This window comes from Sebastes umbrosus, chromosome 1 (assembly GCF_015220745.1).
Source record: "Sebastes umbrosus isolate fSebUmb1 chromosome 1, fSebUmb1.pri, whole genome shotgun sequence".
In the NCBI taxonomy this organism is placed as follows: Eukaryota; Metazoa; Chordata; class Actinopteri; order Perciformes; family Sebastidae; genus Sebastes; species Sebastes umbrosus.
Genome location: NC_051269.1, coordinates 21,784,923 through 21,811,323, shown reverse-complemented (window position 1 = coordinate 21,811,323; position 26,401 = coordinate 21,784,923). Strand labels below are relative to the sequence as shown.

General features: G+C 41.1%; 3 protein-coding genes across 6 annotated transcripts; 2 read left to right on the top strand and 1 right to left on the bottom strand.

Annotated features, from left to right (window-relative positions):
• Positions 1-63: 63 nt before the first annotated feature.
• On the bottom strand, positions 64-2,994 carry rps23 (ribosomal protein S23). Its single transcript, XM_037756578.1, has 4 exons — positions 2,864-2,994; positions 1,075-1,234; positions 527-647; positions 64-252 (listed from the first exon to the last, which is right to left on the bottom strand). The coding sequence occupies exons 1-4, from the start codon at positions 2,865-2,867 to the stop codon at positions 106-108; spliced, it is 432 nt and encodes a 143-aa protein (XP_037612506.1). The 5' UTR covers positions 2,868-2,994; the 3' UTR covers positions 64-105.
• Positions 2,923-15,392, top strand: atp6ap1la (ATPase H+ transporting accessory protein 1 like a). Of its 3 annotated transcripts, XM_037756176.1 has the most exons (9): positions 2,923-2,988; positions 5,791-5,848; positions 9,831-9,853; positions 10,105-10,187; positions 10,609-10,677; positions 12,020-12,174; positions 12,523-12,573; positions 13,359-13,596; positions 14,279-15,392. In XM_037756176.1, exons 4-9 carry the CDS (start codon positions 10,113-10,115, stop codon positions 14,552-14,554), a joined length of 864 nt encoding a protein of 287 aa, XP_037612104.1. In that variant the 5' UTR covers positions 2,923-2,988; positions 5,791-5,848; positions 9,831-9,853; positions 10,105-10,112; the 3' UTR covers positions 14,555-15,392. The 3 variants fall into 3 exon arrangements, with proteins under 3 accessions (XP_037612104.1, XP_037612086.1, XP_037612002.1); XM_037756074.1 differs by lacking the exon at positions 2,923-2,988 and having other exon boundaries at positions 5,667-5,848; XM_037756158.1 differs by lacking the exons at positions 2,923-2,988; positions 12,523-12,573 and having other exon boundaries at positions 5,595-5,848.
• Positions 15,393-17,927: 2,535 nt separating this feature from the next.
• On the top strand, positions 17,928-25,312 carry pde12 (phosphodiesterase 12). 2 transcript variants are annotated; one of them, XM_037752403.1, is made up of 8 exons: positions 17,928-18,742; positions 20,336-20,772; positions 20,893-20,998; positions 22,389-22,533; positions 22,705-22,783; positions 22,912-23,034; positions 23,245-23,450; positions 24,544-25,312. In XM_037752403.1, the coding sequence occupies exons 1-8, from the start codon at positions 18,162-18,164 to the stop codon at positions 24,661-24,663; spliced, it is 1,797 nt and encodes a 598-aa protein (XP_037608331.1). In that variant the 5' UTR covers positions 17,928-18,161; the 3' UTR covers positions 24,664-25,312. The 2 variants fall into 2 exon arrangements, with proteins under 2 accessions (XP_037608331.1, XP_037608411.1); XM_037752483.1 differs by having other exon boundaries at positions 17,931-18,742; positions 20,345-20,772.
• Positions 25,313-26,401: the final 1,089 nt, after the last annotated feature.

The following is a 26,401-nucleotide window of genomic DNA, read 5'->3' as shown; positions in this document are numbered from 1 at the left end:
AAGTCCTTTTAAAGGTAACAATTGTGAGTAACAAAAAAAATAAATAACACGGAACAACCAGACTGTAATTGAAAACATGTTTATTTCATTTTCTGCCCCAACTTTTTATGATCTGGGTCTCTCCTTCTTGCCTTTGTACAGAGCCAGCAGGGACACGTTGGCCACCTTGACCACCTTGAAACGAACTCCAGGAATGTCACCAACGGCGTGACCTTTACGTCCAAATCCTGCCACCAGAACCTCGTCGTTCTCCTGCAGGACCGAAGGGAAAGGAGAGGGTGGTCAATGAAAATCATTTATGCATCTATATATAGATTTGGCAAAACTAAACACCAGCAGCACTACACAGACACAAAGCTGCATCAATTCATTTTTGTAAAATCGGAAGGCCAACTATTTTCTCTGACTGATTTGAACCTCGGAATTAGTTTAGTTTAATTTACTTTAGCTCAAGTTTTCTGCTGCAGATTCTGCACATCACAACTGCTTGTTTGGCTGTTAGGACGTATACAGGGTGGGCATTTACCTCGATGAAGTTGAGGCAACCGTCGTTGGGGACGAAGGCGGTGATCTTCTTGCCGTTCTTAATGAGCTGAACTCTCACACACTTCCTGATGGCAGAGTTGGGCTGCTTAGCCTCAACACCACTGCAGACGGGAAACACATAACAGTCTTTAACAACCTTAAACTAAACATGAAAACAGTTGAAATTACCTCGAAGGAAATGTGAGGAGAACTATAATTGACTTCACAGAAATAACATTTTGACAATGACTTCAGAAATTTCCAGTAGGTATGATGGAGAGGAGAGGAAGAGACTGCTGTTTTTTCTCAGTGGTATTTCCCAACAGAACAATCTTGTCAAGGTATTTGGAGTTTGAAACATTCAATGTGAAGGTTCGAATCAAGCTCTCTTGTTAAAATGCTTTTAACTGGTCAACTCTGTCTGAGAGGTAAAAGTCAAAAGCCTAAAAATGACTCGCTGTCCTGCCTTTTTATCATTAATAGTGTTTTGCAATCAGCCATCACTCCACCTTCAGTCACTAAAGGTTCAGCAGGTTTCACGGTACTCACACTTTCTCAAGGACGATTCCCTTGGCGTGGGAGGCTCCTCCGAAGGGGTTAGCCTTCAGGGCTGTGCCCAGATGGGCCTTCTTGTACTGTTTATCGTGCCATTTCTGCTCACGGCGGTGATTACGGAGCTTCCTGGCTGTGCGCAGACCACGACACTTTCCTGGAAGACAAAAGGTATTCTCAGATTGATTTTTGGCATAGATTTTTAAATTGTTATGGTCTCTAAACTGCACACTGCTGCAGCAGAACAGCAAAAACCTGTGTAATTATGCAACAAAAAAAACATTAACTCTCTAATAAGACACAGAAGTATGCTATCCTATTCTGTGGCGGCAGCATACAAATTATAGAGTTGAAAGTTGAAAATTTGTTTGGGTGAACATCACCATCGCTGTGTTATGCAGAACAACAACTTTCCTCATGACTCTATAGAAGGGATGTCACGAGAACCGATACTTTGGTACCAACTCGGTACCAAATTTCTAAAAATGTGACGGTATTTGTTTTCTTCGGTACCAAACGATGCCTGTAATGGTCATTTGGTACCGGAGCGGAGGTAGTGGAGATGCGATTCTTCCGGATCTAATGGGGGCAGTACACGCTTACAAGTGTTCTCATCTGCTGTGAAACGAAGGAAGAAGAACGCCGTAACAGCACGGAAAAAAACAACACGAGTCGTGACAGATGACAGCTGCCACAGCGCTACCTCCGCTTCAACTCGTTGAGAAAACAAATAGCAAGAGTCGGGTATGGAAGTACTTTGCGTTCAAGGTGGATTTACAAGGAGTAATAACAGATTCGCAAAAACCAGTATGCGGTGCAGTAACGGTGCTGTCGTACTTTTCTATCCAAAGGAGGAAATACTTCCAATTTAGCAAAGCACCTCAAAGACAGACATCCAGACAATATTGTTTGTTTTAAATACTTAAAGGCTACATGCCACTGTTTTTTGTAATGTTCAAATGTTTTAATAAAAGGAGTGTGTGTAGAAATGCATGGGATTTATTTATTTATTTTTTACCCTGGTATCGAAAATCGTGTAAATTCCCTGGTATTGGTATCGACTACTAGATTACCGGTACCGTGACATCCCTATGCAGAACAACCAACTTCTCTCATGACTCTTTCTTACATTATTTCTTACAATAAGCCCAGTTTTCCAAAGATCAGGGATGCTGAAAAAAGATTTGTGACTAGATTTAAATGTTATACAACAAATACAACACACTGGGAGACTACAGCAACACAAGCAGGAACTACTGACGCGTCTGTCCCGATTGCACACCAACAACAAACTAACAATTATAGTCAGAAACCCTAGGAATAATTGTGACAGTTTCCAGATTACTATTACTAACATTACAGCCACTAAACATTAGTTTACTGCATTAGACTTTACTGTATTGAACAAACATGAAGGCCTAGAATAAAGCTAACACTGAGCTAAACACTCACAATCTGAGGCTATATACACGATAGCACGGGGCATTCAGTCATTACGGCATCACGCTGCTTAACTCAACACTATAATGATAATGAACAGTTACACGTGCAGAAGGGAGTTATGCTAAGCTAACGGCGCTAACGCGCAGCTCGGCCGTTGTCATGGCGGCTCCACGTTGCGGTGGAAACGGACCCGTTAAAGAGGTCGTTTATTAATCTACTGAGGAGCTTATTCCTCCATAAACACATCAGAAACAGTTTGTAACATGTTCATATACGACAGTGAGGTGAAATAACTCCGCAGAGAGCAGATTAAAGGAGTGTTTAGAGGTAGTTTGAGTCGTACCCATGATTGCTGAAGAGAGCCTGGGATCGAAAGGAAGGGCCCAGCATGCACCGCGGCAATGTCTAGTCTCAGGACCCCGTCGGGAGTGGCTGCAGAGAATGCCTGACTGAAATGATCACATGAAGGTAAAAACTATGTTGATTTCTTTTATGCATTTAGGATTAATAGCCTACAGAAACAAATATTGGAATACTTTTTGTTTTTACCACATAACCTTTATTTAGATAAATGCAGATTTTTAAAGGTTACTCCAAACGTTTCAGCTTTTTAACATGATCTGAGATTTTATTTTTAATTTTACATCAATCTAATAATTTGTTTTATCTAAAATATTCATCTTTATTCTTAATCTCATAGGTTATTTTACATTTTTTTGGTCTTGGATTATTTACTATATTATTATGTACAGATGCAAAATCTGTAGGCTGTTTTATTGTATGCATTTATAATTAATAGCTTACAGAAAAAAATATTGGAATACTTTTTTTTTTACTGCACTGTGATCTGTTTTATTTAGATAAATGCAGATTTTTTAAAGGTTACTCCAAACTTTTCAGCTTTTTAACATGATTTGAGATTTTTTTAATTTTTTAAATCTTACATCAATCTAATAATTAGTTTTATCTAAAATATTCATCTTTATTCTTGATGTTTTAGGTTATTATGGAAGTTTTTATTGGACTTTATTAGTTGTAACCCACAGAAGACATTCCACAAATGTGTACCATGATCTGCAAATATTTCACTATCCACAAACATGTATTTTTGTATTTGTGTTGTGTAAAGTCACATCCACAAAAATACAGGGCGGTTTGCAAATACGCATAACTTACTCTGTAAATACGTATTTTAAGGTTTACATGTAAAGTGATGTGTACACATTTGTGCATCTATTTCGCATTTGCAGATCGCTTCCTGTGCATTTATGGGCCACATGAAATTTGTAACTTTCCTCCTGTTTGTTTACAGAATTTTGTCCGATTGGTACCGCAGCAGATCTTTAGATAAGAGTTGTAATCCACAGAAGACAATTCACAAATATGTACCATGATCTGCAAATATTTCACTATCCACAAACATGTATTTTTGTATTTGTGTTGTGTAAAGTCACATCCACAAAAATACATGGCGGTTTGCAAATACGCATAACTTGCTCTTTAAATACGTATTTTAAGGTTAAAATGTAAAGTGATAAACACGCATTTGTGCATCTATTTCTACACGTCGTATGCTATTTGTGCATTTGCAGATCGCTTCCTGTGCATTTGTGGGCCATGTGACATTTGCAACTTCCCTCCTGTAACAAGATTATATAAAACATGTTTTGGTTACTATAGGGCTTGGATTATTTACTATATTGTTATGTACAGATGCAAAGGCTGTTAGATTTTAGATGCCAATATTGGTATTGGCCTCATCGATATTTTAGAGTTTAAAAAAATCTGATAATGATACATTGGTGCTCAGTTTATATATATATACACACTGCATAAACAGACTTAAAAAAAATAAAAATTACATTGTAAAACTAAACTTCTTAGTGTTCTCTGATGGACAAACGTAAGTAGCTATGAAAAATGTACAGCTCCACTCATACAGCAGCATGGATGTAGACTCGTAGTCAGTGGTGGAAGACGTACTTGAATTATTTTATATAATATATCGTAATTTATTCGTTGATTTAAAAATGATATTAATAATCTAAATCTGCAATATAAAGTACAATATTTCCCTCTGAAATGTAGTGGAGTAGTAGTATAAAGTAGCATAAATTGGAAATACTCAAGTAAAGTACAAGTACTGCAAAATTGTACAAGTACAGTACTTGAGTAAATGTACTTAGTTACATTCCACCGCTGGTCTTAGTCTTGTTTCACATTGTGGTGCAGCACAAAACAGGAGGCTATTCTCTACAATAGTGGTTGTAAACCTTAGGCACGTGTGCCACTATTGGCACGCGGTAGCTTAACCAATGTCACACTAACAATAAGTGTGCAAGAAATTGTTTTTGTTTGACTGATTTTTTTCCCCCACCCACATCACACATCTCTATCGGATATTCAGAGCATTAATAAAGCAGCAAACAACTATTTGCATTGTAAAGATATAGAGGAGTAATGTGTACCTGAGCACAGAGTGAAGTCGCTCTCCCTCTGTGTGTGTTGTAATCAGAGCTTCTCCGTGCTTTGTTGACATAGCCAGGCCGACCGCCGCACATGCTTTTAGTGCATGTGAGCGTGCCCCACTGGCTAGCTGATGTTGATAGCCGTGCAGAGGTAATAGACATGCTCCCAATCTCGCATTTAGCATGTTTAATGTTAATCTTAATGTAATGGCACACTGATTAAAAATTTCCCTCCATATCAAAAAGGTTGCCGACTCCTGCTATACAACCACAGTAATAATCAGACCAGCACTCATCCCTATATTCTCAATTATCCATCAGCAAACAGGAAACTAAATTAGTCCCAATTTAATGTCTTGTTATTCTTTGCTTGTGAAGTGTTGTACTTTATAAAAAAGGCAGTAGAATAATGCAATGAATTATGAAAATGAATGAGAAACCAACCAAGTTTGTATTCCATGTCTGAAATTGTATTAGATTCAAGGCAATTTCACTGTCCTGTACTGTCCTTTGTTAGTGTACTCGCCATTGTGATGACCTTTAATCTGCTGAGATGAAATGAATTTTGTCTGAGCTGAATTGAAAATGAGAAAATGTGGGAACAGAAGGGGCTGCCTCTCCTTTTCTGTCTCTGCTCTGTCCTGATTGGCTGATGCATCAGTCCGTCAGGGGGGCTTAAAGGCGGTGGGCTGATTAAAGTAGATTAGGAGGGGGAGAGAGGGGGATAGTGTGTGCTGGCATCACACTCTGGTCATCACAGCGATGGCTTCACCATGGAAACACTGCTGCATCCTCCTCCTAGCTCTCCTCGTCCTCCATCTGCAGTCGTCTGCCTGCCTAGACCGACGAGATGCTGACCGGTAAGTGAAGACACAGAGAGACAGAAATGATGTTTTACCTTGATGCTTGCTGTTTTTGACCTCTCGTGACGCTCTCATCTTTGACTCCTGACAAAGAGTCAAGCTCAAAGATTACTGATGCGTTTCTACTGCATGTCAGTCCCACCACAGGGTGGTTTCAATGACTGTGTATGTTGTTTCTTTAAAGCTGCATTAAGTGATTTTTTCATCTCGTCATTTGGGGGCAGAATAACAATCTGAAAACCCAACATTGGACATATTATCACCTTATAAAGTAGTTATGGCAAACAGTTACCTAGTTTCACATCCAGCTGACACAGAGCAACATTATCATCGCACTGGAAGGACCGAAGTCCAAATATTCACTCGCTTTTAGCTCTGTTTTTGGTCTCCACCAACTCATGAAAAAATATCTGCAGCTAAATGCTCCACTTTCTTCACCAGCTATTTGTGTCTGTCTGCTGTTTGATGCTGAGCAGGTAGTGCACAGTGGGTTTATCAGATGACGCTGATGAGATGTAATGAGACTGAACCAAACAGTAAATGTGGCTAAAAAGAGGCTAAAAAAACATTTGTGTATCTGCAGAGTTGGTGAGAGTTCTCTGGGACTAGTGTGTCTTTGAGTTTCATGAAAAGCGCTCTATAAATAAAATGTATTATTATTTTTATTATTATTGTTATTATTATTAATAAACTAGAGCTAAAAGAAGAGTGAATATTGGACATAATCAAATGGATACAAACCAGTATCCCAGTATGTAGTTATGCAGTCGCACGTCCGTCTTTCATGCAGCCAGGTGTTTGTGTCCCGTTGCTAGCCTGAAATTAACATTCACATTTTTTAATAACTGTAGCCACGATTTTCCCCAAACGTTGACTTGTGGTTTAGTTGCCTCACCCTAACCTTGCCCTAAAAGGGAGAATTGTACAAATGTTGGCATTGGACCTAAAAAAAAATCTGTATGCATAATCCGGATTTACGCAGAATCATTCAGAATCAGCGTTCTTAGTGTTGATATAGTATTGACATGAACTAAACACAAATGGGATGATAATGTCTCTCTGTACTGGATGTGTAGATAGGCAGCTGTTTGTGGTGTGTAATTGTTTACAGCTTGCAGCTGCTGATGGTAAAAGGATGGAGAAGCTGCAAAATCTCCTTTTGGCTGAGAGCCACCCCATCCTACATGGCCCATGTGTGTCTGTATGATTATGTAATCAGTGCAATCCCACAATCCACAGTCCAGGTCTCTGACTTGGTAAAGAAGAGGAGCTAAACCTTTTTTTTGTCTGTCAGTGAGTCAGGGAGGATTTGGCGACTCTATGCCTCTTGTTCTAAACAAAGCACAATTATAATCCATTTATTATGTGCTGAGAAACACGTTTTATTCTACATTTACTGAGAGGATGTACACCCTGAGAGGCAGAATGTTCCTGAACAGAGGGGGAGCATGCGCTGGGCTCATTTAGATTAGATTGACTATTTTCTATTGGATCAGGCTACATTACTCAGACTATTGTGACAAAGTATTACATTTTGTTCCGCCAAATTATCTGATTTTGCAATATGGCCTACAATATTCTCATGGCATCTACAGGATTAGCCTATTAAACTTTTTTATGGTTATCTTTAGGCACGGGGATAAGGGTTAAAGCTGAAGTAGGCGAGATTCCAGCAAATATGATAAAAAAAAAGTTCTATTATAAAACAGTTGCTATATCGTGACAGTAGTACATGAAACAGGTAACCTGAAAAAAATCATGTTCCTCTGGTGCTCCTAACGGCATCTGCAAGATTTCATCTACCGGAGGAAAACAAGCAGTAAGAGCTGATCTGAGGTCTGCTGTCCATCTGCTGTCTATGAGAGCCGGCTGTCAATCACTGGCGAACTCTGACCAAACGTTCAAACTAGGCAGCGCTGATCAAATATGAATCAATATTATGTTACGTTAATGCCTATTTCTCTCCTCAAATGTTTTCAGAATCATCTTGTAGTCTACTGTTTAGCTGTGAAATGAGAAAGTTTGTGACGCTGCCGCCATTGTGAAATCTGGTGAAGGAACACCAAGTTCTGGTCACATGACCGGAGCACAGCCAATAGGAACGCTCTCTCAATGAAATTACCTGTGATTGGTCAAAGTCTCCTGTCACGGGCTAGATTTTCTAAAGCCTGAAAACAGAGCCATGAGGAGGTGCAGAAGTCTAGTTATCTCTCAGAACACTTGAATTACAATATGCTGAAAGGTTATTATGGAATCTTTGCCCAATGATGCCAAAAATATACTGACTACTGCCACTTTAAGGGTCAGAGAAACGTCATGGTCTTGGTTTAATACAGAAAAAGTTTGCAGTGACCTACAAGACACAAAGTGTTTATCAACATTAACTGAAACCATCTTTCACTAACCTTAACCAAACCTTGCCGAAACCAGTGGTTTTCAAAGTCCAGGGGTCCTTGAGGGGGTTCCAGTGGGTCCCCAGCAAAAAGGGGAATAATTTATTTTCACTATAATTCCATCCATAATAACACAATGACAGAATGTTTAACTATCTGGTCATGGGTTTCATACACGTTCTGTAATAAATCATCTAAAAGCAGAAATCCAATCAGATGGGGGACCCCGGGACAAAATCTTATCGAATGGGGATCTGTGGTCTAATTTGTGCCAGTTTAGGGGTCCTTGATTTGAAACAGTTTGGGAACCACTGGCCTAAACCACAGAGTGCTCAGGAGACACCATCTGTTGTTAGGAGATATGGTTAAAAAATGCACTTCAAATTTGTTCTCAATTTTCTAACTATGAGTGGAAGGTCCTACATCAACACATGCTTTCGACTAAAGTTATCAGGTCCAACTTACTTGGTGTTTCTGAAGCTTTTAACTACATCTGCTGGCCTTCCTCAACAGATGGAGTTGCTCAGTTGTCATGAAGATGGTTTAGTTCAGGATGTATTGAAGCTCTATTCTTGTCGTGGCCTCACTCGACCTGTTGATCTGCAGGCTCAAATTTCTTCATATAAAACCTGAATGTGCTGCATGTTTTTATAAAAAATAAACAAACAAACTTGATCCATTGTTTTTCTACTAGAAGAGTCTTTCTCTCTGTAATCTGGGTCAGAGTGGGTCCTCTCAGCAACAGAACATCTCTGTTCCAGACTGATCACTCTGTTCGTTATCTTAAACACTAATCCACCGGCTGGACAACTGGGTCACTGGACTAATGAGCTGCATTCTGGGTAGTTCAGGTTCACACATCCATGGGTTCATCCCCCCTCTCTCCTCTATTTCTAACCTTCATAATGTGTTTTTGTTTAGGGTGATTTAACACATTGTCATTATGTTACATTATATTATCATTTTACTAGTAACTATCAACAGTTCTCAACTCTGTCTAAATATGCACTAGTTATTAATTTGGCTTTAATAAGAAACTATTCTGTATTATCTAATGTTATAACTGGACATTTATTTTTGTTTTGGTTTCTTCTGAGGTTTAAACAACAGTCATTATGTTTTTGTTATTATAACTATTTATTTAAAGACAAAATCTAATCTGAATTAGACATCTTTGTGAATTTTTTCAAAAAAAACTATAATACTGACAGTATTTTTTACAACTGATGAAAATAGAAAATGCTCATAAATACAAACTAGAATAGAAACTAATAATTAATAAAACAAATCAAGCATAACAACTAATGAAAAAAACTACAAGTGAGCGATGAAAAGAAGACTTCAGTTCAGTGAGAAAAAAATGAAAATGAAATCATTGCAGATATATAAACAATATCTCAAAGACACCAGCAGACACTGACAGACATTTAGCGCCAGATATGATCAATTATTAAATATGTCACCTCAAAAGAGAGAATCAGACCAATGAAAACAGAGGACTTCCCAAAAGTGGGAAGAGGACATGATGATAAACGTCATTTTATATTCACGTTATTTATTGATCCTCCTGTCACTCTTGTTCACAGTGCTGCTGTGTCTCCAGTATATGGTAAGTACAATCTGTCTGTCTGTCTGTCGGTATGTCTATCTATATATCTATATATCTATCTATCTATCTATCTATCTATCTATCTATCCATCTATCCATCTATCTATCCATCTTGTGTTATTCAGTAGTTGCTCCCCAAGCTCATAGTTGGGATATAATAGGTTACGTAAAGTATATCCTGTAAAACCCATAATATATGATTTCTTTTATGAAAATGAGAGAATTCATCCTGTTGTTGACTGTCTCTCCAGATGAAGGGATGGCTCAGAGTGATGGAGGGATGTGGATGGAGGAGCGTTTGATGTCTGCAGACCAACCGTTCAGACTACAGCAGGTAAACACTGAGTGGAGAACAACAGTGTTTTACTCATGTAGAAGTACTGTTACTAATATAACTGTGGTGGTAAAATACAGCATCACAAATATTTAATTCAGATTTGTACTAGAGTAAAAGTTAGTAAGGGTCACTCAGCACTGACACTGTGAAAGAGACTTTAGTTTAGTTTCACTGCTGAGGAAAAACTCTAGATTTTCATTCCTTAAGATCAGTTGAAGGAAAGGAATGAAGTGTAAAGGAAAGAAAGCATGATGCCTTAGAGGTTATGGTGATGCAGGTGTTTACATTCATGGAATCAGTCAGGTATTGGATGAATCAGTCAGGAGTTTCTCGTCAACATTCACATGCTTCACAAAAAACACAGCTGATAAAAAAGTAATGTTTCTCCCTCTGTCCCTGTCTCTATTCTCCTCTTCAGTCTCCAGATGTGTCCCGGAGGAAGTTACTTCAGATGCCAGGAGCTGCAGTTCCCTTCCCTCCCCTCATGGTAGGTTGTCTCCAGACGATTAACCAGCTGCTGTAAACTCTGTAGAGAGTAAAATGGCTGAGAAAATAAAAACATCTTTCACAACACACAGTCATGGGACACTGCTGGTGTATAATCCTAATTCAAATAAATCTAATGTACATATTTCCAGCCTCAACCCATCCATTATCTAGATCTGCCCATTATTACGTCTTATTGTCAACATGAAGATGATCAAAAATGAGTAGCAGCTTTTGTCTAGAATATTATTACTAATTATTTCACCTGTTATAACCTCAGTTTGGTATTGGCAATTATATACTAGGTGAATTCATTCATGCTAGCAGTTTCCCCTTGCTTCCAATCTTTGTGTTAAGCTTGGCTAAACATGTCCTGGATGCACAGATATTAAACTAGGTATTAGCATATACTAAGACTATACTATAGGCTTGCATGACCACGCCCCCTTTTGGGGTAAAACAATCCCGTGTCCTTCATAGACGAGAACAGAGTAAACAGAAGAGGCTGAAAAACGTCTCCAAACTTCTACTTTAAACAAACCAGTAATAGTAATAACGCTGTGCTGAAGAGTTGTTGTGTAGGTGGTTGCACCAACAATAAATACCAAATCGCTGATCTCTCATTTGTCCTAAAAAAGATATAATAGAGAGGCTTTATGGATCCAAGCTATAGACCAGACCAGCATGGCGTCATCGCCGATGCTGCTCTCCCTTTTGGGGGAAAGAAACTCGCTGTCACAGGAGAGAAAATGTGAAATGAAGAAAAGCTGTTGTGTAGCGGTTTAACCGAGGCTTCCACACTGAGATTTGATGCACATACGATACGTTAATATTAACGTTAGCTTGAATGGGAGGCTGCTACAGTAATACACTCACACATTAACGTTATAGCAGCATCAGACTGTTGTCTCCAACTAACTCTCAGCCTATAGATCAAACAGTTGGCTATTAAAAGGCTGGTTATTTACAGACCACACTTAGCCTAATGGGATGTCTGGATAAGCAACATCCGGCCACTGTGTTGGACGGGGGAAGACTAAAGGAACATGGTGGCGAACAAACCTTCATTTATTAAGGTTATTAAGGCAAGGTTGCAAAATAATTATAGACATGTCTATAACACAAACGTTTGTGTAACGAGATGAATGCATACGAATTTCCCCAAAAATTAAAATCCAAACATATGTCAAATTGCATTGAAGTCTATGGGATCTTCAGTTTTCTTTCCCCCAAAAGGGGGTGTGGCCTTGTCTTTTTTCGAAGTATCCGTATGTGCCGATCTGATACTGTTTTCTCCACCCACCAGGTTTTGTCCAATAATACTGTTGTCTCCGCCCCACCAGGTGTTGTCTGATGGGGAGCCGTGTGTCCTGTTCCAGGCCAGGAAGTTGTCTCTCCGCTATGAGAAGCAAAAGCAGCTGGACCTGACGGAGAGAGCCTTTTCTCCTCAGACACCTGTCGACACCAGCCAGTCTGTCTGCCGCCAGGATAAGGCCACGTATGTACACCTGTCTGTCTGAGTGACCCGTCTGTCTACCTGTCTGTCTGATGTATACCAACCTTTAGTTGATGGGAGAAATGTGATATCCCTCCTTCTCACACAAAGGGTAATTGTAAGAAATAAACACAGAATTGTTCCAATAATTGAAATATATAAATGTCCAACAGCAAGATTATAGTCCAATTTAGATATAACAAGACCAATACAGTGTGTCCAGTAAAAGTAAAAAAGGCCAACAGCAGTTCCTGATGTCGTTACGAAAGGTAACAAGAGCACACAACCTCAAGTGTTTTGTCACTTACGTCTGACCCTCTGTCTGTCTGTCCGTCTGTTTGTCTTCACCAGGCTGATCATGAGGTTTGGAGATGTGGAGGATTTGAGAGGCCTGTCCATCAGGTCAGTCATACCATCTGTCTGCCAATCATGCACTAAAATATAACTTTGAAAAACCGCAGTTTCACAAGCATGTTGGAGAACTAGGGTGGCCTTCAGGTAACTTAAAAACATGACAGTCTCTCTCTAGATCCAGTGTTTGGTTTGTCCGTTCTGGGCTACTGTAGAAACATGGCGGAGCAACATGGCAGACTCCATGAAGAGGACCCGCTCCCTATGTAGATATGAAGGACTCATTCTAAGCCAACAAAAATGAAACAATTCTTAGTTTCAGGTGATTATAAACTAATGAAAACATAGTTATGAATATTATATTCCATTTCTGCCGATAGATCCCCCAAAATGTTACACACTGGTCCTTTATTTTGGAGTTTTCTTGTAAACAAACAAAGGTTATGTTTACATTGAGTGTTACTCACCAAAATGCATTGTGTTCATCCCTGAGGTCTGACAACCCTCATAAAGCATTTGCAAAGCCAATTTTGAAACCTGCATTGTTTACATCCATGTTTTCTAGCTTGCAGTCTTTTTCTTCCCTGCCTTTGTTGGTGCAGTGTTGCGTTTCTTAGTGCATCACCACCTCCTTTAGATCAGTGGAGTAATGTGACACCATTGGCACAAAGAAAAAGTGTGACCTGCTCTTAACAAAACTGCTCACAGCGCTATCAGAGGTCAAAAACACCACTTGGTACATTAAAGCCTATGAGATCTACAGCCATGCTAGCACCAGCTGAAAAGTAAAATGTAAAGTTTGGACTGACGGTGTCCTGTTGTCCCTCTGCTGTCAGACTGCAGCTGTCCAACAATTTCTACGAGTCTTCAGGTCAGTGGTGGTTCTCGGTGGACAGCGTCTCTCTGCTCTACAACACCTCTGAAGAGGCCGTGTTCAACGCCAGTGATGTGTATGCTCCAGCCTCCTCCTCCTACCACTGCCTCCACGTCAGCAGCCTGCAGCGTTACAGCGCCCTGCTTCTGCCCAGCACCGACCGCGCCCGCCGCTGGACCGTCACCTTCACCAACTTCCAGGTACCTGTCCGTTTACCCAGTTGTTTTCATCGAAAAACCTCCGATAAACCCACTATACACTACCTGCTCAGCAGCAACCACAGACAAACACAGTGAGAGACTAGCTGGTGAACATAGAGGAGAATTTAGCAGCTAAACAGACAGATATTTCCCTCAGGAGTTGGTGGAGACCAAAAACAGAGTTAAAAAAGAGAGAATATTGGATTGACATTCATCAGGTGACATAAATACTCCAAATGAATGATAATGCTCCATAACTGCTGGATGTGGAAATAAACAACTGTTTGCTAACAAGTTCAACATATCAAAGATGATGATAGGTCAATGTTGTGTTCACAACTTGTTGTGCATGCCCTCAAGTGGACAACAAATCTGTTGTTGCAGGTTTAAACAAAATTGACCAATGCTTAGATAGTTTTATTTATATATTTGCATGAAAATGGTTATTTATGGAACACCACTTGACACTGACTCCAAAAAGAAAATCAATATCTGCATTGGCCTTAAAATGTTGGTTTCGATTTGAACTCTTTATGCTTCTCTTATGCACCTTGACTCCAGAGAGGATTTCTTTCACTATATACTTGTATAAGGATGAATGACAATACACTTGATTCTGAACCGTCACATTATGAATTTTATTTTCCTAATTATCTTCAAAATGTCTCTGTCCCCTCCTCAGATTCAAGCCTTTAATGTCACTGGTGGTACATTTTCTCCTGCGAGCGTCTGCGCCACCTTCATGACGCCAGCCATCCTGATGGGCCTCATCACGTCCCTCATCCTGCTGCTGGTCCTGGCCTATGGCCTGCACATGGTCATCCACCTGAAACACATAGAACATGACGACGAACACAAGGCCGATGTCTACTTCCCCCAAAGCCCTGAGCAGCCTGAACATTGCTGCATGGAAAACGATGCTGAGAAAAATATTCTGTGTAGCCAAGAAGGTCATTAGAGACTGTTACACTTCAAAAAGAGACACAGCTGATTTGATGCCGACAACTGGTACCCAACCTCTGGTGTGATGGTATACTTTCAGCTCAAGATTAGATTTTTTAAATTTATATTTCTAGTGTTTTTTTAATTTGCCTATTAGTGAATTTCTGCATTTGTCTTTATTACAAATTTAATAAAAATATAAATAAAAATGCATGTTTTGTTTTGTTCTGTTTCCCATTTGTAGTGTGTCTTACATCTTACAGTATTGTCACACTTTTAATGCTCAGAGCATGTTGCACAAGACAAAGGGTAGTTTGTAATACGCACCCTGATGGGAAGCTGTTCTCTCTCTTTATACCTCGGCTTGGTCCTCCCCCTCCGACTGAGGCTGCTTCTAGTTATTTATTATTTATTTATATTTTGCATGGCTTTGATCATTTTTACATTGTACAGGACTCAGCATGATCAAACACAAGGGAGCTTAACATGATTACATATGCATGATCAAACGTAATTTCCCTTACAGCTAGAATAAAATCAAAATGACCTATAATAAACTCTCTTATTGTGAAAAGATGCAGGATGAAACTGTTTCATATCATCGAGCTTAGCTTTAAAAATGCATTGGCTTACTTAATGGTTATATTATATATATATATATATTGTGTGCACTCATGTATATGATTATTTATGTCAGAATTTCAAGTTTAAAAGATTGTATTTGTCACATGTACAGTAAAAAATAAGAGAAAATAAAGAATGAATACATATGGAACAGAAATATAAGGCATACAAGTTAAAAGAAAATTAAATATATGTAATTAATAAATGTATTAAAATGATGTATTGAAAAGTTTTGGTCTCCATGTTGGTATTACAGTAATAGCCACTGGTGTAATTTCCATTATGTCCACTGGGGGACAGTGATATGTGTAGATGCGTTCAAGCAGACATATTTTATTATAGCAGAAGAAGACGCCCAGCGTGACTTCCGATCAGGACAGATATAATCAATGAAATGTTCCTCATAATGTATAGGATGGAAATGAAAGGCACAGTTACACGATTCATCAGGGTTCCTGCTCATGTTGGTGTGAAGGGAAATGAGCAAGTAGATATTCTGGCCAAACAAACATTCAGAATTAAGAATATTGAATTATAAGTCCCTTTAAGTAAAGCTGAGGTTCAGCCATTCATCAGGACATTATGCACAAACAGTATGGCAGGAGTACTGGGATGATCAGGAAACTGGAAGGCATCTGTACAATATACAAAAACATGTTGGAGCAGGGAGAAAGGTGGGCTGGAAAAGAAGGGAAGAAAATATCATCACTCGACTGAGAACCGGGCATACAGGTCTTAACAATACATTATATAGAATAGGCAAGCACCCAACTGGGAAATGCACATATTGTAATCAACCAGAAACTGTCGAACATGTACTGATACACTGCAGGAATTACACTATCCAGAGGAATCACCTTTTACAGTCACTAAGGAAGGAAAACATCAGGACTTTTCATCGTCAGGTCTACTGGGGAATACAGCAGATAACATATAGACTGTGAAATTATTCAGTTTTTAAGAGAAACTGATTTAGTTAAACAAATCTAGAGTTTTCCTCATTATTATTTATTTTATTTATTTTGTTTCTGCACAAATATAGAATAGGCAGGCACCCAACTAGATAATGCACGCACTGTAATAAACCGGAAACTGTCAAGCATTTTTTTTATAGAGTGCAACAAATATGACGAAGAAAGAAGGGAATTGCTATCAGGAGTAAATGATGGAAATATTACAATGGGGAATCTGCAAGGAAAAACTTCTAAGAAAGTAAACAATCTTCTAATTAATTACTTAAAGGGACTATTTGTAACTTTCAGAAATGCTTGTTAACAGCGACACCTGTGGTCGTGAAGTCAACGAAAGTCAGCGTTGGGCTCGCGCTTGCTCGCTCTAAATATACCTGAACGAGCATCGCTCAAAACAGTGAGGCGACACAAGTCAGCTAAAACCACAATATCACTCTATATTTCACCTGCTTGGCAGTAATGTTAGCTGACCAGACGAAGGTCTCTCCATGAATCACTGCTGGCTTTTCCTGCTCAGCCTCCGGTGTCTCGGAGGCTGAGCAGGAAAAGCGTGTCGGTGCCGGGGCTGAGCAGGAAGAGAAACATTACCGTCTCCGACCGGGTGCCGCTGATAACGTTTCTCGCTGCAGAGCCCCGTCACTTCACAAGACACGGAAAACCTCTGTTGGTCTGGAGGAGCTGCAGCAGTTATTTCTGCACAAACGACTGTACATTCACTAGATATTCTCAGAGCTAAACTAACTCTTCTGCAGTGTGGAGTGAGCGCGTGTTCATGTCTAGAGGTGGAGCGAGACAGCGAGAACGCGCGCTGTGTGAGTGAAGGCAAGCAGGCAGCGGAGCACAGACACGGTCACACGCAAGCCCGCATATGCGAGTGCGCATATGTCCCGACCCGGTACATTTATACGCTTAAAGGGACTATTTGTAACTTTCAGAAATGCTTCTTAACAGCGACACCTGCGGCCTTGAAATCAACGAAAGTCAGCGTCGGGCTCGCGCTTGCTCGCTCTAAATATACCTGAACGAGCATCGCTCAAAACAGTGAGGCGAACACATGTCAGCTAAAAGCACAATATCACTCTATATTTCAGCTGCTTGGCAGTAATGTTAGCTGACCAGACGAAGGTCTCTCCATGAACATGATTTAGATCTGATCCTAGTGTTGGCTTTTCCTGCCTGAGTGCAGGCTGAGGCAGCGGGGCTCTGCAGCGTGTCTCCCTGCTCTCTCCGCCCGCAGCCGGAGAGAGCAGAGTAGACACCGGCACCCGGTCGGTAACGAGAAGACAACGTAAATCTCTGTAGAGCTCCATCACTTCACAAGACACGGAAAACCTCTGTTGGTCTGGAGGAGCTGCAGCAGTTATTTCTGCACAAACGTCCACTGTGCATTCACTAGATATTCTCAGAGCTAAACTAGCTCTCCTGCAGTGTGGAGTGAGCGCGCGTTCACGTCTAGAGGTGGAGCGAGACAGCGAGAACGCGCGCGCTGTCTGAGTGAAGGCAAGCAGGCAGCGGAGCAGAGACATGGCCACACACGAGCACGCATATGCGAGCGCGCATGTGTCCCGACCCAGTACATTTATACTCTTAAAAAGTTACAAACAGTCCCTTTAGGGGAAACAGGAATATTGGAGATAATTTTATTATTATTATTGTTATTATTATTAATAATTATTCATTTTTATTTTATTGTTTTTGTTGTTTTTTGTTGTTGTTTTGTTTATTTATTTATTTTTTCCCTGCCAGTCTCCTGCTCATCACTCCAGTCCAGTAGGTGGCGGTAATGCTGGTTTAGCAACCGCCAATAAACACCAAAGAAGAAGACGCTCAGCGTGACTTCCGGTGAAGTGCTGACCGGTATTTAACATCCATGTTTACTGACAGATGATGTTCCACCTCTTATGGATATAACAAAACAACAACACGTCTTCTAAAGCCGCGGTTGTATCTCTGAAGCCTGTGTGATGTTTAGTATTGAGTCAGACCGCTGGAGGCTGAATTAAAGTAGCCCAGCTGTCCTCCTCCTTGATGTTGAAGCAGCTCTCCGCTGCTCTCACACTGCTCCCCCGCCGCCTGCTCGCTCTCTCCCCGCGGACTCTGACCGGAGCCCGCCGCCTCCTCGGCCGGATGGAGCCCGCCGTGGTGAGGTGTCTCCCCGGGGAGCCCAAACTCACCATCTCCTTCTGTCTGCACGGCAGCCACAAGCACATGCTGCGGGACCAGGGCGAGGAGCTGGGGAAAGTCCTGGCCCGGATCTCCAACGGCATCGCCAAGGGCCAAGGGAAGGCGAAGAAGTCCAGGAAGAACAACAAGAAGGGACAGCAGCAGCCGGGCGAGATGCCGGAGCTGGCCGTGGTGAAGCTGTACTACCACGACGGGGAGGAGGTGGCGGACACGGTGCTGAACTCTGAGGCGTGGCGGGACGGAGCCGTGCTGCAGGTGGGAGATGTTAAATACTCGGTACAGAGGAACGCTCCCACCTTCACCAACGCTGAGCTGCCGGGGTCCCTGCTGGCCGGATTCCCAGTCTGTCCCAACCTGGAGGTCGAGTTTGGGAACCTCCAAGACTGCGAGTTCACGTGGTATAAAGAAAATGACCCAAACACCAGGTGATTACACTGGAAGAGTAGGATCCATGCAGTGTATTGCAGTCAGCAGCCCTGTAATGTGTGCCTGTACCTGTGTGAAGCTTCTAATGTTTACTTTTGTGTTGACAGTGTGTCAGGGAAGAGCTGATTCAGCTCTGTAGGTAGGGGTGGTTTATCTCTGACTGCAATATATTCAGAGGTATTTATCATATTCTGCCCCCCCATCACTAGAAACAGAACAATAGCTTGTTGTTCACTCTCACTTGATGGGTAGACATTGTATTATTGTTTATCTCCTTTTTCTTAGTCTACATACTAAAGACTAAAGATACATGGGACGATATTAGTTCATCCAGGGAATTAAATTAGCTACTGCCACCTGCCAAATAACAGGGTAAATATAGGCAGTGGCAGGTAAAAAATTCAGGTCACCTGCCACCATGGCAGACAGGTTTTCCTTATGTTAAGGAATATTTATATAAGTTGGATCAGTGCATCCCTAAATCTTATTCTGATATATGAGTGATGAACTAATATCGGCCCATGTATCTTTAGTCTTTAGTATGTAGACTAAGGAAAGGGAGATAAACAATAACACAATGTCTACCGAACAAGTGAGAGTGAACAACCATATTGTTCTGTTTCTAGTGATGGGGGGGGGGGGGCAAGATATAGGTATGAGAAATACCTCTGAACAGGGAATGACATTAGCTACTGCCACCTGCCAAATAACAGGGTAATTGTTGGCTGTGGCATATAAAAACTTCAGGTCACCTTCCACCATGGCAGACAGGTTTTCCTTATGTTAAGGAATATTATTTTTAAGAAGCAATTCCTAAATTAAATGCAGTCATGGATTAAGGTTACATGATATATTCCAAAACTCTACAGTCTGGCACACCTGACTCAGTGTTTACAATTTTAAAGCGTTCTACCTAGATTTCAGAAGTGACAAACAAAACATGAGTGGCCGGTAGAAATGTTCTAAGTACTAAGGACTAAAGATACATGGGCCGATATTAGTTCATCACTCATATATCAGAATAAGATTTAGGGATGCACTGATCCAACTTTTTCAGTCCCGATAGCGATATCTGGGCTTTGGGTATCGGACGATACTATGTACCGATCCGATACTATGTACCGATCCGATACTATGTATCGATCCGATACCAGTGTTTAATTAATTCACTGTGTGGAAATGACTGAATCAGGCTTGACTTAAACTTTGCTTTCCTAACTTTGTAAAACAAAATGTAAAAAATAAATGCATAGATAAATTTTACTGAATTGTATTAAAATAATAAAATCGTACACCAGCAACTTCGAAAAAAAATCTTTGCTCACTTTATGTGTTTTGGATTAAAATATGTATCATCGTCATCAATTTAAACTCTCAAATATAGGTATGTTCCTCAGAAATCCAGCATGGATCAGGCTATAATCCAAGGTCATGTTTAATCTAACATTGGAGTCAGTTTGTAATAATGTAATGCAATAATGGATAGTAGAAGGCATCACCAGAGCTGAAATTGAGCTGCATAAAGAGAAGAAATTTAAAGAAGTTATGGGATATTCAACACACTTGTCCTTGTTTTTTTCTCTCTCTTGTTGTTGTCCTAGCCCTGAAGCTGCTGGAGAACTTCCAGATCAGGACAGCGGTTGGACAGAGGTAGGACGTGGGAGAGTCCACGTTCCGTCCAATCAAGACATTGGCTACAAGCTCAAACTGCACTGCACGCCTAAAGACGGGGGACGCAGTGGCCCGGCCAAGGAGCTGGTCTCTGCGGGAGCCGTAGAGGCCGGACCGGGCGTGTGCACGTTCGACAACCGACACGCGTACACCATCAAAGAGGCGGAGTGGCCGGCTGTGAGGGTGGTGTCGTACAACATCCTCGCTGACGTCTACGCCCAGACGGAACTGTCCAAGACGGTGCTTTACCCGTACTGCGCCCCCTACGCCCTGCAGCTGGACTACAGACAGAACCTGATCAAGAAGGAGCTGGCTGGATACAACGCTGACATCATCTGTCTGCAGGAGGTCGACAAAGGTAAATAGTGCAGAAACACAACTCGTTACTTATAAAGTTAGTTTCCACATTTTCTTTAAAGATCCATCATCTGGTGGATATGTGAGTCTGCTTTCTGACTATGTTCTCTGGTCTCTTTAGGGGTGTTCGTTGACAGTCTGACTCCAGCCCTGGATGCCTTCGGTCTGGACGGCGTTTTTAGGATCAAAGACAAGCAGCATGAAGGACTGGCCACTTTCTACCGCAGGTCAGGTCTGTCAGCAGCCAGACTCTGAGATAATGTTGTCTGATTTAGCCACAACTTTGCGGAATATGAACAAGGGGTGGCAACATTTACACTTTCCTTTAAATTCACAAATAATGAATAGCAAAATAGTGGATATTAAACACTCAATTGAAATGCAATTATGCTGGTGGCTGTATAAGACCAAATATTAGCTCTTAGAAAGTTTGTACATTTATTTATTTCCTTTTCTACTCATCAATGAACAGAGGCCTGTACTACAAAGCAGGATTTGGGGTTAGCGAGGCAACTTCAGGATTAACCCTGGGTTTTCAGTCCTACGACGGTGGTTCACTTCTTACCGGGGTAGATCGCCGTGGTAACTTAAGCTGAACACCTAACCTGCTCCAGAGTAGGTTATGTTTCAGATAACCAATCAGAGCTTGGTGCACAGATGGTATGGTAATATTACACAAATACGAAGAAGTTTAAGTCATAATCCAGGCTAAAAGCAACACAGTTTAAACAAATGCAGGAAGGACAGCTGACTGTATGCTGTGGGTGTTTACTGCTTTGAATTATGTTTTTATATTTCTTTTTTTACTTGCTCTCAAGTCCGTTTCACACCGCCGCAGCCGGGGACGCAGCTGAAAGAAGTCTGAATAGTCATACACGCCATAACGTTATCTAAGGTTCAACTATGTTTCTATTAGTCTGGATTATGTGTTTAACTTCTTCCTATTTGTCTATTATTATAGTTTGCTCTTGGTTTGCTGACAGTAGACTTGTCCATGTTTGTGATTGTTCACATAATGCAAACTCCGCCACTTTTTTGTGAACGCGCTAATAGCCAGATTGAGAAACCCTCGGTTGATGAGTTGATAACTACCGTCGTAGGACTGCTCAGCGGGATCACGATTGTTAGTGTTAGTTAAGCCAGATAACGAGAAGATACCCTGTGTATGTTGAACTTGCTTTTGTAGTACAAGCCTCTGGACTTTACATGTCTACAGCTGTAGGTCTTTTGTAGGTTTCCTCTCCTGTAGGTGGAGCAGGTGTAAAAATGATGTGATGGTTACTGAACAGCTCCCCGTGGTGGAGAATCTACAGCCTGATAAATGGGAGACAATAGCGGTTGGGTTACGCTCGATCAGAAATAGTTGGTTTGACGTGTTGTCCGATCACGTCTGATATCAAAAGTGTTTATAGTTGTTCCAAACGGTCACACTCGAAGGTGGTCAAAGCTGATCATCACACAGGAACGCCCCACCAATGTTGCGATCAGACCGCAATCTTTTCTTTCACAGCCCCAAAATATATTTGTAACGACAGTGTTTAGTTTATATGATATTAAACCTCATAAATCTGGGATTAAGTCAGGTCATTTAAAAATTGCATCATTTTGTCTTTGCAGGTCAAAGTTTAAGCTGCTGAGCCGTCATGACATCGTGCTGACCGAGGCGTTGACCTCTGACCCCATCTATTCTACGCTGCTGGAGAGGGTTTCTGCTAACAGCGCCCTGAAGGACAAGATACTGAAGAGGTCCACTGTCCTGCAGGTACGGCTGTTCACCTGCTGCACTAACCAGAAATAATTTGAGAGAGGACTGATTTCCTGACATTTAATAGACTAATCAGAAATAACAGACAGACTAATCAATAACAGAAGTAATGGTTAGTTGCAGCCCCAGTGTTTGTGATACAGTTCTCACTGACTGGTTTCTCTGCAGGTCAGTGTGCTTGAGGACCTGAATAAACCAGGCAGGAAGGTGTGTGTGGCCAACACTCACCTGTACTGGCACCCTAAAGGTAGAACGACTCGTTCCTCTGTAGGAACACACCTCTAGAGTTACTGATATAAGAGAGCAGACTGGTGATTTGTACCCTTTATCTGTGCAAGAACACTTTTCTAAAACTGAATTAATTTCCTTTTGAAGGAGGGAACGTTCGGTTGGTCCAGATAGGCGTGGCTCTGCAACACCTGACTCGTGTGATCAGTGAGGTCACACCTGGAGCCCCTCTGGTCTTTTGCGGTGACTTCAACTCATCCCCTAACTCAGGTAACTCCACACCCAAAGGGAAAGCCACAGTAGCACCCGTCTCTGCCAGCATTCACTTTTAACTTCAGTTGAAGCTTGTATGACTTCATTAAAAAAAATACTTTTTTACTCAGCAGACTCTTCAGTTCACCTTTGCTGACAATGTTGTCTTGATGCATCTTGTGTTTGGAAGCGGAGGAGTCATTGGTCATCTCGTCTTCCTGTCTGCAGGTGTGTTCCAGCTGCTCACTGAGGCGCTGGTTCCTCAGCAGCATGCGGACTGGAGCAGCTCGGGGCCGGATGAGTCCTGCGGTATGGAGCTGCTCTCTGCCTTCCCCCCTCTGCTGAGCGCCTGCAGCCAGCCGGCCTACACCAACTACGTGGGAGGATTCCACGGCTGCCTGGACTACATCTTCATACAGCCGGACAGCATGCAGGTAGTACTACCGACACTGCTACCAAAGAACATATATTTATAAGAAGTGAAAGCCAATTGATCGATCCATTGCAACGTCAGCGCCCAGCAGCAAAGCTACGCTTCCACCATTTTGGACTGAAAGCGAGTATCGGACGCCAGTTAAATATCCGCCTACAAAGTGCCGTACAAAAGTATAACAAAATTATTTCTATTCTATTGTCATATTGAAATAAAAAATAGCCTGTGTTGAACAAAAAATAGTGTAAATATGCACACTATTATATTTATTACTTATTTATTTATTAAACTTTTTTATGTTGAGGAAAATAACTCTGGATTCAGCTAATAGTTAATTTTACAACTTTTAGGACATGATGATTTAAATGAGGGTTATTTAAGTGTTCGTACTGGGAAGTTGATTTGCCTAAAAATAAAAAGATCCTCTGATTTACAGTCGTCTCTTTATACATTCATGCCCACAGACTCATTGGCGTTTTCAGTCCAAAATGGCAGCAGTACTACCGCAGCGCCATTTAGTGGCTGTTGTCAAAATGCACCAGAGTTTTATCTCTTTCCTTCTATACAGTTTGCTGCTACTGCTAATACTAGTAATACTAATGCCTCTACTGCTACTGATAAAACTATTACTGCTACCACTACTAGTGCAACTACTACTATTACTGTTACCAACGCTACTGATACTCATTTATGCTGACAGATCAGTGTGGGTTAAACCTAAAACATAAGTTATATATTCTAGATTGATACATAACGTGACCAGATAAAGTCGGTCTGAACGCAACCGAAGGTTGTTTTTTAAGATCATCTGCGGAAGGAGGAAATCACCATAAATCGTAGAAGCAAGATTTTGTTACATTGCAACTAGTTTGGAAGCCAGTTGAGGTTCAGTATGCGACTGACACAAGTGTGATGTGGAAACATGAAGCCTCCGGTGCACAATAGACTGAGAATGGACTGTTCAGTAAAGTAGGAGACATCTTTTGTCCTGCAGTAAAACTTTTGAAATAAACAATATTTTAATATTAATAGATTGATAGAAAGGAGAAGGAGCAGAGGTAATGAAGCTGACATGCTGCTGTGTGTCTGTGCAGGTGGAGCAGGTGATTCCTCTGCCCAGCCACCAGGAGGTCACCACCTACGAGGCTCTGCCCAGCGTCGCTCATCCCTCCGACCACATCGCCCTCATCTGTGACCTGCGCTGGAACCCCTGACCTCTGACCTCTGACCTCACACTACCTGGACAAAATACACTGGAGCACCGGGCCGTCAGTTGTTCCTTCAAATCCATCCTGACTTTGGATTTTCTTTCTACTTGAATGAAGTCTGAGCATGAAAACGTGTTCCTGCAGGTTTACTGGAGATCAATGAAAGACGAGCAGAGAAATACTCTCACACAAGACAACGATCTTAAATTACAATATGACTGAAATGTTGTGATTAAGTTCATATTGTAATATTTGCATTACAATAATTAATGGCTTTTAATCACTGATGTTCAGTGTTTGGGTTGTTAATGGTAAAAGTAATGAATTGCAAATTGCTTGATATTTTTCTTTAAAGAGACAGAAGTCTCACTACTGTGTCATATTAGCTTGATGATCATTGTTAATCAGAGCTCATATTAACCAACAGAAGTCATGTGACTCCTGCTGGTTCTTCTTCGCCCTCTGAAACAGCTGTTAAGATGCATTTTAGTTCACATGGATTTTTATTGGCTTCAATACCCAATGACATGGGTAATCAATACATATTAACATTTTAATAAAGGTATTTATTATTACTATTATTTTGGCCAAAGAAGTTGCTCAGTGGTCCTTTAAGTTTTGAATAAATTGATAAAGTTTGAGTGTACAGCAGGAATCAGATTCTTGGCCCATTCTTGTGTGCTGTTTTAAATTCTAATACTTCCAACGACACTCAAAGGCAGAACGAGACGATATCTCCATAAATTTGATGGTAACTGACAAGTAGGTGCTTTAATTTTTGGAAACTTTTTGGGTAAATTTAGAAGCACCTCTTGGGACAAAATATTCCCTTAGGGCACATCTCATAATCCTGTGGAAGTTCCCGTCATGGATTAAAAAAATACTTAAAGGGACTGTTTGTAACTTCTTATACGTATAAATCAATCCGGGTCGGTGTCCCATGCGCGCTCGCGTGTTGCTCCGCTGTTCAGACGAGACTCCAACACAAACTACACGGAAGCACCAAAGTTCTATCTAGTGAAGCCCGTCTTGCAAAACAGTGTTGGCCGCGGTTGCAGAACGCGGGGGAGACCGTAGCTTTGGTCTCCAGGGCCGGAGTCTCTGCTGTACTCTGCTCCTCTGCTCCTCTGCCTGCCTTCACTCAAAGCTCGCTCCACCTCACGTTTATGCGCGCTCACTTCACACTGCAGAAGACTTCGTAGCTCTGAGAATATCTAGTGAATGTACAGTGGACGTTTGTGCAGAAATAACTGCTGCAGCTCCTCCAGACCAACAGAGGTTTTCCGTGTCTTGTGAAGTGACGGGGCACCGCAGCGAGAAACGTTATCGTCTCTGACCGGGTGCCGGTATCTTCCCTGTTCCTTCTGACTACGATCGGGAGGCTGAAGCAGGAAAAGCCAACACTAGGGTCAGCATTGATTCATGAAGAGACCTTCGTCTGGTCAGCTAACATTACTACCAAGCAGGTGAAATATAGAGTGATATTGTGGTTTCAGCTGACATGATACCCGATGCTGACTTTCGTTGATTTAACGGCCACAGGTGTCGCTGTTAACAAGCATTTCTGATTCTTAAAAACAGTCCCTTTTAAATAAATCAAAACACACTTGGTAAATCAAAATGATGAGATACTGAGTCAAAATTGTGACTTTTTATGTCAGAAGAATTATGACAAAATGATGTGAAACAGTTTGACTAAGTTAAATTATACAGTAAGTTAGACTTGTAATAAATCAAAATCAAG

What these genes read in the sequence shown, in the direction of transcription:
- rps23 (XM_037756578.1), bottom strand. An exon ending in GGAATCGTCCTTGAGAAAGT is followed by an intron (nt 648 to 1,074) that starts GTGAGTACCGTG and finishes TCCCGTCTGCAG; the next exon opens with TGGTGTTGAGGCTAAGCAGC. An exon ending in GTTGCCTCAACTTCATCGAG is followed by an intron (nt 253 to 526) that starts GTAAATGCCCAC and finishes TCGGTCCTGCAG; the next exon opens with GAGAACGACGAGGTTCTGGT.
- atp6ap1la (XM_037756074.1), top strand. Translation starts at nt 5,751, where the DNA reads ATGGCTTCACCATGGAAACACTGCTGCATCCTCCTCCTAGCTCTCCTC. An exon ending in AACCGTTCAGACTACAGCAG is followed by an intron (nt 10,188 to 10,608) that starts GTAAACACTGAG and finishes TCTCCTCTTCAG; the next exon opens with TCTCCAGATGTGTCCCGGAG. An exon ending in TGCCGCCAGGATAAGGCCAC is followed by an intron (nt 12,175 to 12,522) that starts GTATGTACACCT and finishes TGTCTTCACCAG; the next exon opens with GCTGATCATGAGGTTTGGAG.
- pde12 (XM_037752403.1), top strand. Translation starts at nt 18,162, where the DNA reads ATGTTGAAGCAGCTCTCCGCTGCTCTCACACTGCTCCCCCGCCGCCTG. An exon ending in TCTGCAGGAGGTCGACAAAG is followed by an intron (nt 20,773 to 20,892) that starts GTAAATAGTGCA and finishes TGGTCTCTTTAG; the next exon opens with GGGTGTTCGTTGACAGTCTG. An exon ending in CTGGCCACTTTCTACCGCAG is followed by an intron (nt 20,999 to 22,388) that starts GTCAGGTCTGTC and finishes TTGTCTTTGCAG; the next exon opens with GTCAAAGTTTAAGCTGCTGA.